Source organism: Rhinichthys klamathensis, unplaced genomic scaffold (assembly GCF_029890125.1).
Source record: "Rhinichthys klamathensis goyatoka isolate OS25496 unplaced genomic scaffold, OSU_Roscu_1.1 h1tg000207l_1, whole genome shotgun sequence".
NCBI lineage: Eukaryota > Metazoa > Chordata > Actinopteri > Cypriniformes > Leuciscidae > Rhinichthys > Rhinichthys klamathensis.
The window spans coordinates 512,035-526,515 of NW_026606732.1; the positions used below are offsets into that span (position 1 = coordinate 512,035).

The 14,481-nt window shown below is 39.7% G+C and overlaps 1 protein-coding gene across 1 annotated transcript in view; it reads left to right on the top strand.

Annotated features, from left to right (window-relative positions):
• csf1rb (colony stimulating factor 1 receptor, b) overlaps positions 1–14,481 on the top strand; it is a 57,305-nt gene that overhangs the window by 6,961 nt on the left and 35,863 nt on the right. Inside the window, exons 2-6 of the mRNA XM_056263537.1 lie at positions 4,302–4,562; positions 7,060–7,344; positions 7,454–7,587; positions 9,547–9,706; positions 9,802–9,997. Coding sequence (XP_056119512.1) covers positions 4,302–4,562; positions 7,060–7,344; positions 7,454–7,587; positions 9,547–9,706; positions 9,802–9,997 — 1,036 coding nt within the window. The remainder of the gene's footprint in view (positions 1–4,301; positions 4,563–7,059; positions 7,345–7,453; positions 7,588–9,546; positions 9,707–9,801; positions 9,998–14,481) is intronic.

Below are 14,481 nucleotides of genomic sequence, written 5' to 3' on the forward strand. Positions count from 1 at the left end.
CTTTCTGTTAACCAATTAACAGTTTTTCACTGAAGCATTTTTACAGTCTTTTACCGTTAAAATCACGATACTTTTTTACAGTGTTGGGTTAAAAAGGTAATTTAAAAATTAGGCAAGGTTTATCCATATTTGACCCAAAGTTGGGCATTTGTAGAGTGTGACATAATTCTACAACTTGTTTGTGGGGATATTTTGCAGCTTACTATATGTGTGCTCCCTTTAGCAAATGAAGAGCTAATCAGCCCGTATGATATGACAGTGAGCGATGTGGATAAGAGCTCGTCCCCGGCGTCCCCGGCGTCCCCGGCGTCCCCGGCGTCCCCGGCGTCCCCGGCGTCCCCGGCGTCCCCGGCGTGCTGTGGCCTGGACGAGCTGAAGCTCTCTCTCGCTCAGCTCATCCAGGAGGAGCAGGAGAGCAGGGGCTGGTTCGGGGAGATGGTGAAGGCCCTGAATCAGCTGGTGCAGGAGAACAAGGAGGCGGCCAGCGTCCAGGTCGAGGTGCTGAAGGTCCTGCGGGTCATGAACGATCGGGGCGAACAGGAGATTAATCACCTGCAGAGCATGGCCCGTCTTCAGAGCCTCCTCGTGGAGAACCATCAGGCTCTCCTCCTGCAAACGTCCCGCATCGCCACCATGATGCAGGAGGGACTCAAGAGACAGAGCCAATAAACACGCAGGAGAAACCGCATTTTTATGACATACGGTCAAACCAAATATTATTCAGTCACCATTTTTGATATTTTTTTCACTAGTGTGTGCAGGACACAATAGTTCATTTATGTAAGTGAGGAGAGCAAAATAAAGTAAACTGTGACATATTATACCCAAATATTCTTCATACAGTGACTACCAGTAAAACTTATAAACATTTGGGAATGATTCCTCCACTTTGAGCTGCTCATGTTTTGCTGAAGTGTGTTTTCTGTAACTGCTAATGCTCTTTTTACACACACACTGAACAACATGAAGCATTGCTTGGTCACTGGTTGAGCTAAACTGGTATTATCTAATTGTGTAGTTAAATTTAACAGCTGACAGATATTCAACATAATTCATGTGTGAGAGTCTAACAGAAGGACGGACAAAACCAGTCAAATATCCACTGAGCTCTGCTCATATTTTGTGACCGTTTTCTAAACTATAGCGAATAAACTGTGATAATGTGAGAAATGTTGAAGAGGGTCTTAATAAATTTTGGTTTGACTGTATAAAACTTGTACTAACAAAAAGGCACGCTAAAAACGTCACGATAGCTAAAACGACCTAATCCTGACATCCTAATCAAGAAGTGCATATCATTAGCTGATATACAGTAGTCAACATTTCAAGTGGATCAAAACCTTTCATCAAAATTACACATGAATTTTGAACAATACCGGTTCTTGTCTTAGAACAACTTTGATGAACTTTTTTGATGAATGTCTTGATTGATGAATGATTTGTTTTGTGGTTGATCTAACTTTACCTGTAACATGTTTCATGGCATGATCAAATGACAATAAACAAGCTATTGATGATACCTTTGTTCGGCATCAGGAATCATTGAATTAATCAATCTCACTGTTTTACCAATGCACAGCATTTAACATATTTCTATTTCTGCTCTTTTTCTGTGTTAGCATCTCTTCATTGCTTACCTGTTGAATATAGAGTTGATTTGAAGGTTTTAGTGTTCGTGTTTAAAGCACTGTATGGTGTTGCTCCAACTTATCTCAGATCTGTTTCATCCCATATTCGGATCCTCCTCTCAGATTACAGTAAAACATAATCAAATAATCAGACCTCTCCAACTCAAAAAGTGTCTTAACATTGGCTCAATCAGAAATAATATGCTGAGCCAATGGAACAAATTGTTGGCCCAATTAAATATTGTATATTGTAGTTGCAATTTTATTTTTCACTGTCCCAAAAGACACTTATTCCTTTTGATTATTTTAATTTCCTCTATGTAAAGCACTTTGAAATACCATTGTGTGTGAAATGTGCTATATAAATAAACCTGCCTTGCCTTGCCTTGCAAATCATAAATACATTGAGCAAAATACAGAACACACATCACTTTATTAACAAATCAATTCCAGCACAGGATATTTGGTGAAAATACCTTGTTTTAAATAAGGAAAACACTGAATACATTTAAGAAGTCTTCTGTCTTAATGTGGGGAAGAAAACTTTCAAAAGCGGCACTGCAGAGGTTAAAAACCTGCTAATAATAATACAAATATTAATAACAAAGTTCCCCTGCGTCACATATGGCCAGTGACAGAACAGAAGTTACGTAATTATATCAAGAGAGATTAATTTATCTATTATTTATTATGGTGAGACTTGTGTCAGTCAAGATAGATTTTGTTTTATTATTTATTTCATGGTATGTAAATATATCCAGCTTTCAGGACTGCTTAAAGTTACTGACATGAACGTGTTGACATTAAAACCGGCCTACAATAATCCTGAGAAGACTGCGATCTGACGGCACTGTGTCCAGCATCAGTTCACGGCACACGTATCACACAAACCACATCTCACAAGTCGATCAAACCGTGTTTTAGACATATACACTCACCTAAGGGATTATTAGGAACACCATACTAATACTGTGTTTGACCCCCTGAAAGCATTCTTTAGAAATGTTGGCCCATATTGATAGGATAGCATCTTGCAGTTGATGGAGATTTGTGGGATGCACATCCAGGGCACGAAGCTCCCGTTCCACCACATCCCAAAGATGCTCTATTGGGTTGAGATCTGGTGACTGTGGGGGCCATTTTAGTACAGTGAACTCATTGTCATGTTCAAGAAACCAATTTGAAATGATTCGAGCTTTGTGACATGGTGCATTATCCTGCTGGAAGTAGCCATCAGAGGATGGGTACATGGTGGCCATAAAGGGATGGACATGGTCAGAAACAATGCTCAGGTAGGCCGTGGCATTTAAACAATGCCCAATTGGCACTAAGGGGCCTAAAGTGTGCCAAGAAAACATCCCCCACACCATTACACCACCACCACCAGCCTGCACAGTGGTAAAAAGGCATGATGGATCCATGTTCTCATTCTGTTTACGCCAAATTCTGACTCTACCATCTGAATGTCTCAACAGAAATCGAGACTCATCAGACCAGGCAACATTTTTCCAGTCTTCAACTGTCCAATTTTGGTGAGCTCTTGCAAATTGTAGCCTCTTTTTCCTATTTGTAGTGGAGATGAGTGGTACCCGGTGGGGTCTTCTGCTGTTGTAGCCCATCCGCCTCAAGGTTGTGCGTGTTGTGGCTTCACAAATGCTTTGCTGCATACCTCGGTTGTAACGAGTGGTTATTTCAGTCAAAGTTGCTCTTCTATCAGCTTGAATCAGTCAGCCCATTCTCCTCTGACCTCTAGCATCAACAAGGCATTTTCGCCCACAGGACTGCCGCATACTGGATGATTTTCCCTTTTCACACCATTCTGTGTAAACCCTTAAAATGGTTTTGCGTGAAAATCCCAGTAACTGAGCAGATTGTGAAATACTCAGACCGGCCCGTCTGGCACCAACAACCATGCCACGCTCAAAATTGCTTAAATCACCTTTCTTTCCCATTCTGACATTCAGTTTGGAGTTCAGGAGATTGTCTTGACCAGGACCACACCCCTAAATGCATTGAAGCAACTGCCATGTGATTGGTTGATTAGATAATTGCATGAATGAGAAATTGAACAGGTGTTCCTAATAATCCTTTAGGTGAGTGTATGACACGAGGAAAACAAAACCATCAGATAATTCTGTGGAAAACACGATCATGAAACCAATGAATGCATGAAATCGCAATTAAAAACGTCTTTTAAACTTTTCACTGGGTCCTAAAGAAAAAATGTGGAGAATAATTTCTGTGCTTTATACTCACAATAACGTCTTGAAACTTGAAGAATATCTGTATTCTGTTGAGCGTGTTTGTTTCGGTCTTTAACACGGCTGTTACTGACTTCAAAATATCAATTCAAAAACACATGACCTCTTTCCAGTAGATCATCTATATCTACATTTAAATCATCTCCTAAAATATATCTCTTTTTTCTGGCTTATGCGTAACTTCGTAGCACCTTTATGTTTTACATTTGTCTGGTGATGTTTTGTGTTATGTTTTTCTCTCTTTTTTTCCTTTTAAATGATCAGTATTTAAATGAGTAATTTTCTATTCTATTGTAGAGTGATGTGTCATTTTGCATGTTGCGCAACACTTTGGTCTGCACTCATGTTGCTCTTACAGTGTATATAAACAAACGTGACCTTGACCTTTGACCTCTTCTGTGTGTCTGAGCAGAGTTTCCCGCTCCAGTGATAAAGCTGAACTCCTCTCCTCTGAATGGATCTGAGATGGTCTGGTCAGCGAAGGAACCCTTGCGTCTGCTCTGTGAGGGACAGGAGGAGATCATGTGGAGGACACGACTCGCCCGACTGCAGAAACACGTCTCCCGAACGGTCCTCTCGGTCCCAGAGCCCAGCGCAGAGCACACGGGGACGTACCGCTGCAGTTACAAGAGTCAAACACACCTGTACTCAGAGATACACATATATGTTAAAGGTATGTGCACTATACCAATTACAATGATTATCTAACAGTAATTATCGCAAAGTAAATGTTGCATCACCCTGAATGGGTTTCATTTTCGATATGAATAGTTTACACTGACGATGCACTGATTGTACAGGGACTAAACGTAGATAAATATTTTTTTTTTTCGGGATGGATTAAGCAGAAAGACAGGAAATTTGTTACAAGAAATATGAAATTTCTGTTTGGTAAAACTTCATTTTAAGGTGACGTAGTTACACATGTACTTACTACGGTAATAACAGCAAATAATGCATATTACAAGTAACTAACAGTAAACCAAATCCTACCTTAACTCTATAGTATGTACATATCTATAATTAATATCACTCAGTATTTATTTGAGTAAGTAATCACATTGAAAACTTGGGTTACACTTTATTTTAAGTGGGTTGCATTTTATTTTAAAGTGTCATCGTTACAGTGTAATTATAAATTTAAGTACTGAGTAATATTATTTTAACTACACTGTAAACAAATATTGTTGGTTTAACTTAAAGTGAGTAAACTGCTGTTTGCCTTAAAATTTTAAGTTCATTTAAATAAAAAAAATGACATGAAGAGATTTAATCAACAGAAAGTCAAAATATTAAGTTATCTGAACCACATAAATGATCTAAGTTGATTTGACAAAATAATAAATGCTGTGATAACAAATCATCTTAATAATTTTTTTACAGTGTATATGTTCTTACTATAGGGTTTGGTTGAGGGTTAGTTGCATGTAATTATGCATAATTTACTGTTAATGGTAAGCACATGTAACATATGTAACAAGGACACTGTAAAATAAAGTGTTACCATAAAGTGTAACCTATTGTTTGCCTGAGACAACACTCAGTTGTGCAGTTTAGAGTCAAGATGATTTTAACTCAGTATTTGGTGCTACTGACCAATCAGAATCATGCATTCCAAAGCGGTGCAATGACCACATTTATTAACAGTTCTCACACTCTAAGCACTAGGAACTGTGACTTTAAGAACACAATTGGGTTAAACTATTTTAAAGGTGTCTTTGTTACACCATAATTATACATTTATGTACGGAGTAATATTACTTTTGTTTGAGGGTTAATTGCATGTAATTATGCATAATTTACTGTTATTACGATGGTAACTACATGTAACATGTAAAATAAAGTGGGTTACATTATATTTTAAGGTGTCCATGTTACAGTGTAATCATGTATTTAAGTACTGATTTATAATAATTAACTACATGTAGCCTAATTACTATAGAGTTAGAGTTAGGATTGGGGTTTGTTTTAGGGTTTGTTGCATGTAATTATGCATAATGTATAGTTATTACTACAGTAACTACATGTAACGTGTAACAAGGACACTGTAAAATAAAGTGTTAACCAGAATCAGAAATGCTATTTTAACTTGTGAATTTAATGAATCAAAACGTTCACCGGCCCACCGGTGGGCCCAAATCCATTACATTTTTTAAAACAGTAATATCCTACACTAAACCTAAACTAATCTTAACAAACTATATATCATTTGAAAGCTTACAATCTCTAGTTTCCATATTTGGTGATTGATTTTCAAAATAGTATAGAGGAGCCGTAAATTATCAATTTGCAACAAGACTAAGGCAAATATCATCCTCCTAAGGCGTGTTTAGACCTTTATTTTGAAATAGTGATGAACATGAAAAATCATGAAAGAATGGTAGAAACTTCAGTTTGTTTTCATGCCAAGAGTTCAAAAGATAGCATCCATTCAATCATTTTAGAAAAAAAGGTCTGAAATTGTTTTAAATATAAAGAAAAAAATTATAGATTTTATGTTTCTTAGAGGTTGAATTCATATCAAAATCTGCCAAACTTCTCATATTACTTCTGAATAGGATGCCTACTTCATAAATTGTATGAAAATTGTGGAAATAATGGTTCAGATCACTCAAACACAAATGGAGATGGCGGCGCCCTTATATGGGCAGTAATGGAGTCTGGTTGTGCCCTAGTGGAAGCGTTCAGTACTGCGCACACACACACACACACTCACTGAAAGCTCATTTACTGAGATATCAACCTAAAATTTGGAACACAACTTGTTCAGAGTTTTGGCTTTGATTTTTTTTGCAGTTTTAGAGTCGCCCAGGTTTTGAAATTATATATTTTATATAAAATATGAATCATACAATTTGTTACATTGAACATTTTCATAAACTCAAACTTCTTTTCACTTCGTTTCACTTTCTTAATTTATTTCACTTCTACAAAAATCTGCCAAATATCTTCTTACGTCTATATTCCAAAGCATTCTTGAATTACAACCATTTAAGTTCGAAATGTGCATTTTCATGTATATTCAAAAAAAGGGGGGTGACAGTTAACAGGTTAAAGCATCTGCAATTAATAAATACACAAAATTGTGGGAATGTACAAAAAAGATTATGATAATAATCAGTAATTGGGATGGGCTGAAGTGTGTTTTTTACATTTTTTTACTGCAATAGATTCTGTCAAAGCCTTCACTAGCCCTCAAAACCCAGTGATAGTTGAGAAAGAAGGCTCAAACCACTGGCTGGACTGCTTGGTGACGGACCCAGCGAGTACTGAGTTCTCCCTCAAGATGGGGAACGGGTCAGACGTCCCGTCCATGATCAATTATACTGCGGATCCCAAACGTGGCATTCTGATACAAAACCTTCAGCCTAGCTACGACGGAGATTATGTGTGTACTGTGAAGATTAATGGAGTCCAAATGCAGTCTGATGTCTTCAGAGTCACTGTCCTAGAAAGTGAGTTGTGTGAGTCTTTTATGCTGTTTTGTCAAATCTCATTGACGGAAGATATGGCAGGAATGGTGTGTTGTTGTAGCAATCCTGCACTACCCATGTATTTCTGCAGAAGCGCAGCAGCCGCCGCCACTGTCACTTCCAGACCATCAGTATGTGCGAATCGTTGGTGAAACGCTGCGTATCCCTTGTTACCTCGAAAACCAAGATCATTCATTCAACATCACCTGGAGCTCATCAGAAAAGGTGAAGTGTTCCAAGAACTCAATCTCATTACAAACATTAAAAACTAAATATTATTGGTAAGGAACTGAATCAATCAGACAATCCTGGTCTTGAAACTTCTTGAAAACATGGCCTTGGTCTTAATTTCATTACACAGTGTCTTGGTCTAGACTCTCGGCTTGTGATCACAGACACGACTGCTGTCTGTTTTGAAATTCTAGTAAAGATATTCCAAACTTCCATATGTTTATAAATAATCAAATGTCCCAAAGCATCACTGAGCTACTCCCACTCTTTATCAATGCATACATGCATATCAAGAGTAGAGGAATTCCAGATAACACTTTAATTAGAGGGTTAATTCAACCACAAATTACTCTCCTTCATGTCCTTTCAAACCCGTTCATCTTCGTAATACAAATGAAGTTATTTTTTATCAAATCTGTGAGATTTCTGTCCCTCCATTGACAGGCTACGCAACTACCACTTTCAAGGCCCAGAAAGGTAGTAAAGACGTCATTAAAGTAATCCATGGATTAACCTCAATTTTATGAAGCGATGCGAGTGCTGTGTTTGCTCAAAAAACATAATTTACGACTTTATTTACAAAATGTAAATGTAAATAAAGTTGTGTTTTTATCCTGGCATTGTTGGTGTCCTCTTTGGATGCCATTGTATTTCAGTTCTCTTGTATTATTTTCGGATTAATCACGCAATAAACATAATAATTGCATCTCTTATGGAGCAGCTGTCACATATTGCATATCCAGTTATTATTTAAAGTGTTTTTGTTTTTGTTTTTTTGTAAGTGAGAAAATTTCACCATCTGCCAGGGGACAAATCTTTCTCAGATCTTTTATGATGCAAATCACACCCAAACAAAAAAAAAATGTATGAAGCAATCTATATTTTCAACTATTATGACTTTCTATCAATCTGTTGCGTGTAATGTTTGGAGTCGAGACCAAACTCTTCCAGTTCCAGACCCCTCGAGGCCGAGATCTAGACCAAGACATGATCACAAGATCCAGAAGGATTACAAAATATTACCAAAAGATTTCTATACTTTATATTTTTGATGCGATCTACAGCCCTAACAGGGTCAACTAACAGATAGTTATGCATGTTTTCAGTCACAATTTATACTAGGTATACATTTTCAAAAGAAAAATAATAAATGTTATGTACAATGTACTTATTGTTTTCATGTTATATTGACAGTTGTTGTATTGCACTGAGACAGGTTTCATGGTATGGGTCGGTTTATGGGTGGGTTACGGGTCAACAGTGTAATTATAGATGTAATTACATTCAGGTATTTTGGTAACCCTTATTTAGTTACACTTTATTTTAAGGTGTCATTGTTACAGTGTAATTATTATAAGTACTGAGTAATATTAATGAAAAACATGTACTCAATATAGGGTTAGAGTTTGGTTGAGGGTTAGTTGCATGTAATTATGCATAATTTACTGTAATTACTATGGTAAGTACATGTAACATATGTAACAAGGACACTAAACTAAAGTGTGACCCTTTATTTTAAGGTGTCCGTGTTACAGTGTAGTTATGCATTTTAATTCTGTGTAACTGTAATAATAATTAACTATATGTACTTACCATAGGGTTAGGGTTAGGATTGGGGTTTGGTTTAGGGTTAGTTGCATGTAATTATGCATAATTTAAAGTTTTTAATACAGTAACTATGTAACGTGTAACAAGGACACTGTAAAATAAAGTGTTACCGGCATTTTTTTAAACTTTAGTACAATGTAAAAACATGTATACGTATGTATAAGTGTACTGTATCAAATTATGAATTATGTAAAGACACTTTATATAAAGTGGGACCTGATTTCAATTCAATGCCAGCCCATTCAGTTCCTCTAAATCCATTTCAGTTCCTGATTGTTGTAAGATTGTTTTGAATGCTTACTGCACCGTTTGGTAAAAAAATTTAGCAATATTTGTTCAACTTAGGTACTGAATCATGAAACAAAGAAAGACAAAAGGTGTGACATTTGCTTCACTTCCCTTTTGACTCTTCATGAAGTCAACATGTCTGACTCAGGGAATCTAACCTGCACCGGGCAGAATAAAGCTGGACAAAACAGCGTCACTGCAGTTCTTACAGTTGTAGGTAGGTTTCTTTATTCCAGTTTATACAAGTTTTTTTGTGTGTAAAATTTGTCTGTGAAATTGTGTCTAAGTCGTGGTCTTGCTGTTTTCTTTCAGATAAACCTTACATTAAACTTACTCCCATCCTGTCCTCTGAACACAAGGTGAATAGAACGGATATTGAGGTGATGCAAGGGGATATTGTTAAACTTAGTGTGCAAATTGAAGCATATCCAGAAGTTAAATGGACACGCTGGAAAACTCCCGAATCGAATCACACCCACGAGGAAACATTTCTCAGGATACATAAAAGGTTGATCAGACTTTTAGGTTATTTGTGTTTGTGCTTAGAATTATAAGCTGATCTGAGACCAGATCAGTTCTAGATAATGGGCCTTTTAAAGGGCTCGTTCACCAAAAAAGGAATTAATTCTGTCATTAATTACTCACTCTCATGTCGTTCCAAACCCGTAAGACTTTCGTTCATCTTCGGAACACAAATTAAGATCTTTTTGATGAAATCTTAGAGCTTTCTGTCCCTCCATTGACAGTCCAGTAACTAACAATTTGACATTTTAAAAAGTCCATAAAGAGATTGTAAAACAAACCATAGTTGAGCGGTTTAGTCCAAATTTGCTAAAGAGACTTGATCACTTTACTTGATGTACAAATTTAATTTAGGCTTTTATTCACATATACACATTGATCAGCGAACAAAAAGAGAAACTCAACCAAAACCTGCTTGACACGCTAGATCAAACCTCTTGCTGAAGCTCAAACGTGCTGCGTAACACAAGAATGAACCTCATTGGCTCTTGCTGAAGCTCAAACGTGACGCGTAACACGAGAATGAACCTCATTGGCTCTTGCTGAAGCTCAAACGTGACGCTTAACACAAGAATGAACCTCATTGGCTCTTGCTGAAGCTCAAACGTGACGCGTAACACGAGAATGAACCTCATTGGCTCTTGCTGAAGCTCAAACGTGATGCGTAACATGAGAATGAACCCCATTGGCTCTTGCTGAAGCTCAAACGTGACGCGTAACACGAGAATGAACCTCATTGGCTCTTGCTGAAGCTCAAACGTGATGCGTAACATGAGAATGAACCCCATTGGCTCTTGCTGAAGCTCAAACGTGCTGCGTAACACAAGAATGAACCTCATTGGCTCTTGCTGAAGCTCAAACGTGATGCGTAACATGAGAATGAACCCCATTGGCTCTTGCTGAAGCTCAAACGTGCTGCGTAACACAAGAATGAACCTCATTGGCTCTTGCTGAAGCTCAAACGTGATGCGTAACATGAGAATGAACCCCATTGGCTCTTGCTGAAGCTCAAACGTGATGCGTTACACGAGAATGAACCTCATTGGCTCTTGCTGAAGCTCAAACGTGATGCGTAACATGAGAATGAACCCCATTGGCTCTTGCTAAAGCTCAAACGTGATGCGTAACACGAGAATGAACCTCATTGGCTCTTGCTGAAGCTCAAACGTGATGCGTAACACGAGAATGAACCCCATTGGCTCTTACTGAAGCTCAAACGTGATGCGTAACATGAGAATGAACCTCATTGGCTCTTGCTGAAGCTCAAACGTGATGCGTAACACGAGAATGAACCCCATTGGCTCTTGCTAAAGCTCAAACGTGATGCGTAACACGAGAATGAACCTCATTGGCTCTTGCTGAAGCTCAAACGTGATGCGTAACACGAGAATGAACCCCATTGGCTCTTACTGAAGCTCAAACGTGATGCGTAACACGAGAATGAACCTCATTGGCTCTTGCTGAAGCTCAAACGTGATGCGTAACACGAGAATGAACCCCATTGGCTCTTACTGAAGCTCAAACGTGATGCGTAACATGAGAATGAACCCCATTGGCTCTTACTGAAGCTCAAACGTGACACGTAACACGAGAATGAACCTCATTGGCTCTTGCTGAAGCTCAAACGTGACGCGTAACACGAGAATGAACCCCATTGGCTCTTGCTGAAGCTCAAATGTGATGCGTAACACGAGAATGAACCCCATTGGCTCTTACTGAAGCTCAAATGTGATGCGTAACACGAGAATGAACCCCATTGGCTCTTGCTGAAGCTCAAACGTGACACGTAACACGAGAATGAACCTCATTGGCTCTTGCTGAAGCTCAAACGTGATGCGTAACACGAGAATGAACCTCATTGGCTCTTGCTGAAGCTCAAATGTGATGCGTAACACGAGAATGAACCTCATTGGCTCTTGCTGAAGCTTAAACGTGACGCGTAACACGAGAATGAACCCCATTGGCTCTTGCTGAAGCTCAAACGTGACACGTAACACGAGAATGAACCTCATTGGCTCTTGCTGAAGCTCAAACGTGATGCGTAACACGAGAATGAACCTCATTGGCTCTTGCTGAAGCTCAAATGTGATGCGTAACACGAGAATGAACCTCATTGGCTCTTGCTGAAGCTTAAACGTGATGCGTAACACGAGAATGAACCCCATTGGCTCTTGCTGAAGCTCAAACGTGACACGTAACACGAGAATGAACCTCATTGGCTCTTGCTGAAGCTCAAACGTGATGCGTAACACGAGAATGAACCTCATTGGCTCTTGCTGAAGCTCAAATGTGATGCGTAACACGAGAATGAACCTCATTGGCTCTTGCTGAAGCTCAAACGTGACGCGTAACACGATAAATGAACCCCATTGGCTCTTGCTGAAGCTCAAACGTGATGCGTAACACGAGAATGAACCTCATTGGTTCTTGCTGAAGCTCAAATGTGACGCGTAACACGAGAATGAACCCCATTGGCTCTTGCTGAAGCTCAAACGTGATGCGTAACACGAGAATGAACCCTAATGGCTCTTGCTGAAGCTCAAATGTGATGCGTAACACGAGAATGAACCTCATTGGTTCTTGCTGAAGCTCAAATGTGACGCGTAACACGAGAATGAACCCCATTGGCTCTTGCTGAAGCTCAAACGTGATGCGTAACATGAGAATGAACCCCATTGGCTCTTGCTGAAGCTCAAACGTGCTGCGTAACACAAGAATGAACCTCATTGGCTCTTGCTGAAGCTCAAACGTGATGCGTAACATGAGAATGAACCCCATTGGCTCTTGCTGAAGCTCAAACGTGCTGCGTTACACGAGAATGAACCTCATTGGCTCTTGCTAAAGCTCAAACGTGATGCGTAACATGAGAATGAACCCCATTGGCTCTTGCTGAAGCTCAAACGTGCTGCGTTACACGAGAATGAACCTCATTGGCTCTTGCAGAAGCTCAAACGTGATGCGTAACATGAGAATGAACCCCATTGGCTCTTGCTGAAGCTCAAACGTGACACGTAACACGAGAATGAACCTCATTGGCTCTTGCTGAAGCTCAAACGTGACGCGTAACACGATAAATGAACCCCATTGGCTCTTGCTGAAGCTCAAATGTGATGCGTAACACGAGAATGAACCTCATTGGTTCTTGCTGAAGCTCAAATGTGACGCGTAACACGAGAATGAACCCCATTGGCTCTTGCTGAAGCTCAAACGTGATGCGTAACACGAGAATGAACCCTATTGGCTCTTGCTGAAGCTCAAATGTGATGCGTAACACGAGAATGAACCTCATTGGCTCTTGCTGAAGCTCAAATGTGACGCGTAACACGAGAATGAACCTCATTGGCTCTTGCTGAAGCTCAAACGTGATGCGTAACATGAGAATGAACCCCATTGGCTCTTGCTGAAGCTCAAACGTGCTGCGTTACACGAGAATGAACCTCATTGGCTCTTGCTGAAGCTCAAACGTGATGAGTAACATGAGAATGAACCCCATTGGCTCTTGCTGAAGCTCAAACGTGATGCGTAACATGAGAATGAACCCCATTGGCTCTTGCTGAAGCTTAAACGTGATGCGTAACACGAGAATGAACCTCATTGGCTCTTGCTGAAGCTCAAACGTGACGCGTAACACGAGAATGAACCTCATTGGCTCTTGCTGAAGCTCAAACGTGACGCGTAACACGAGAATGAACCTCATTGGCTCTTGCTGAAGCTCAAACGTGATGCGTAACACGAGAATGAACCTCATTGGCTCTTGCTGAAGCTCAAACGTGACGCGTAACACGAGAATGAACCTCATTGGCTCTTACTGAAGCTCAAACGTGATGCGTAACATGAGAATGAACCCCATTGGCTCTTGCTGAAGCTCAAACGTGACACGTAACACGAGAATGAACCTCATTGGCTCTTGCTGAAGCTCAAACGTGACGCGTAACACGATAAATGAACCCCATTGGCTCTTGCTGAAGCTCAAAATGTGATGCGTAACACGAGAATGAACCTCATTGGCTCTTGCTGAAGCTCAAACGTGATGCGTAACACGAGAATGAACCCCATTGGCTCTTACTGAAGCTCAAACGTGACGCGTAACACGAGAATGAACCTCATTGGCTCTTGCTGAAGCTCAAACGTGATGCGTAACACGAGAATGAACCTCATTGGCTCTTGCTGAAGCTCAAACGTGATGCGTAACACGAGAATGAACCCCATTGGCTCTTACTGAAGCTCAAACGTGATGCGTAACATGAGAATGAACCCCATTGGCTCTTGCTGAAGCTCAAACGTGACACGTAACACGAGAATGAACCTCATTGGCTCTTGCTGAAGCTCAAACGTGACGCGTAACATGATAAATGAACCCCATTGGCTCTTGCTGAAGCTCAAATGTGATGCGTAACACGAGAATGAACCCCATTGGCTCTTACTGAAGCTCAAATGTGATGCGTAACACGAGAATGAACCCCATTGGCT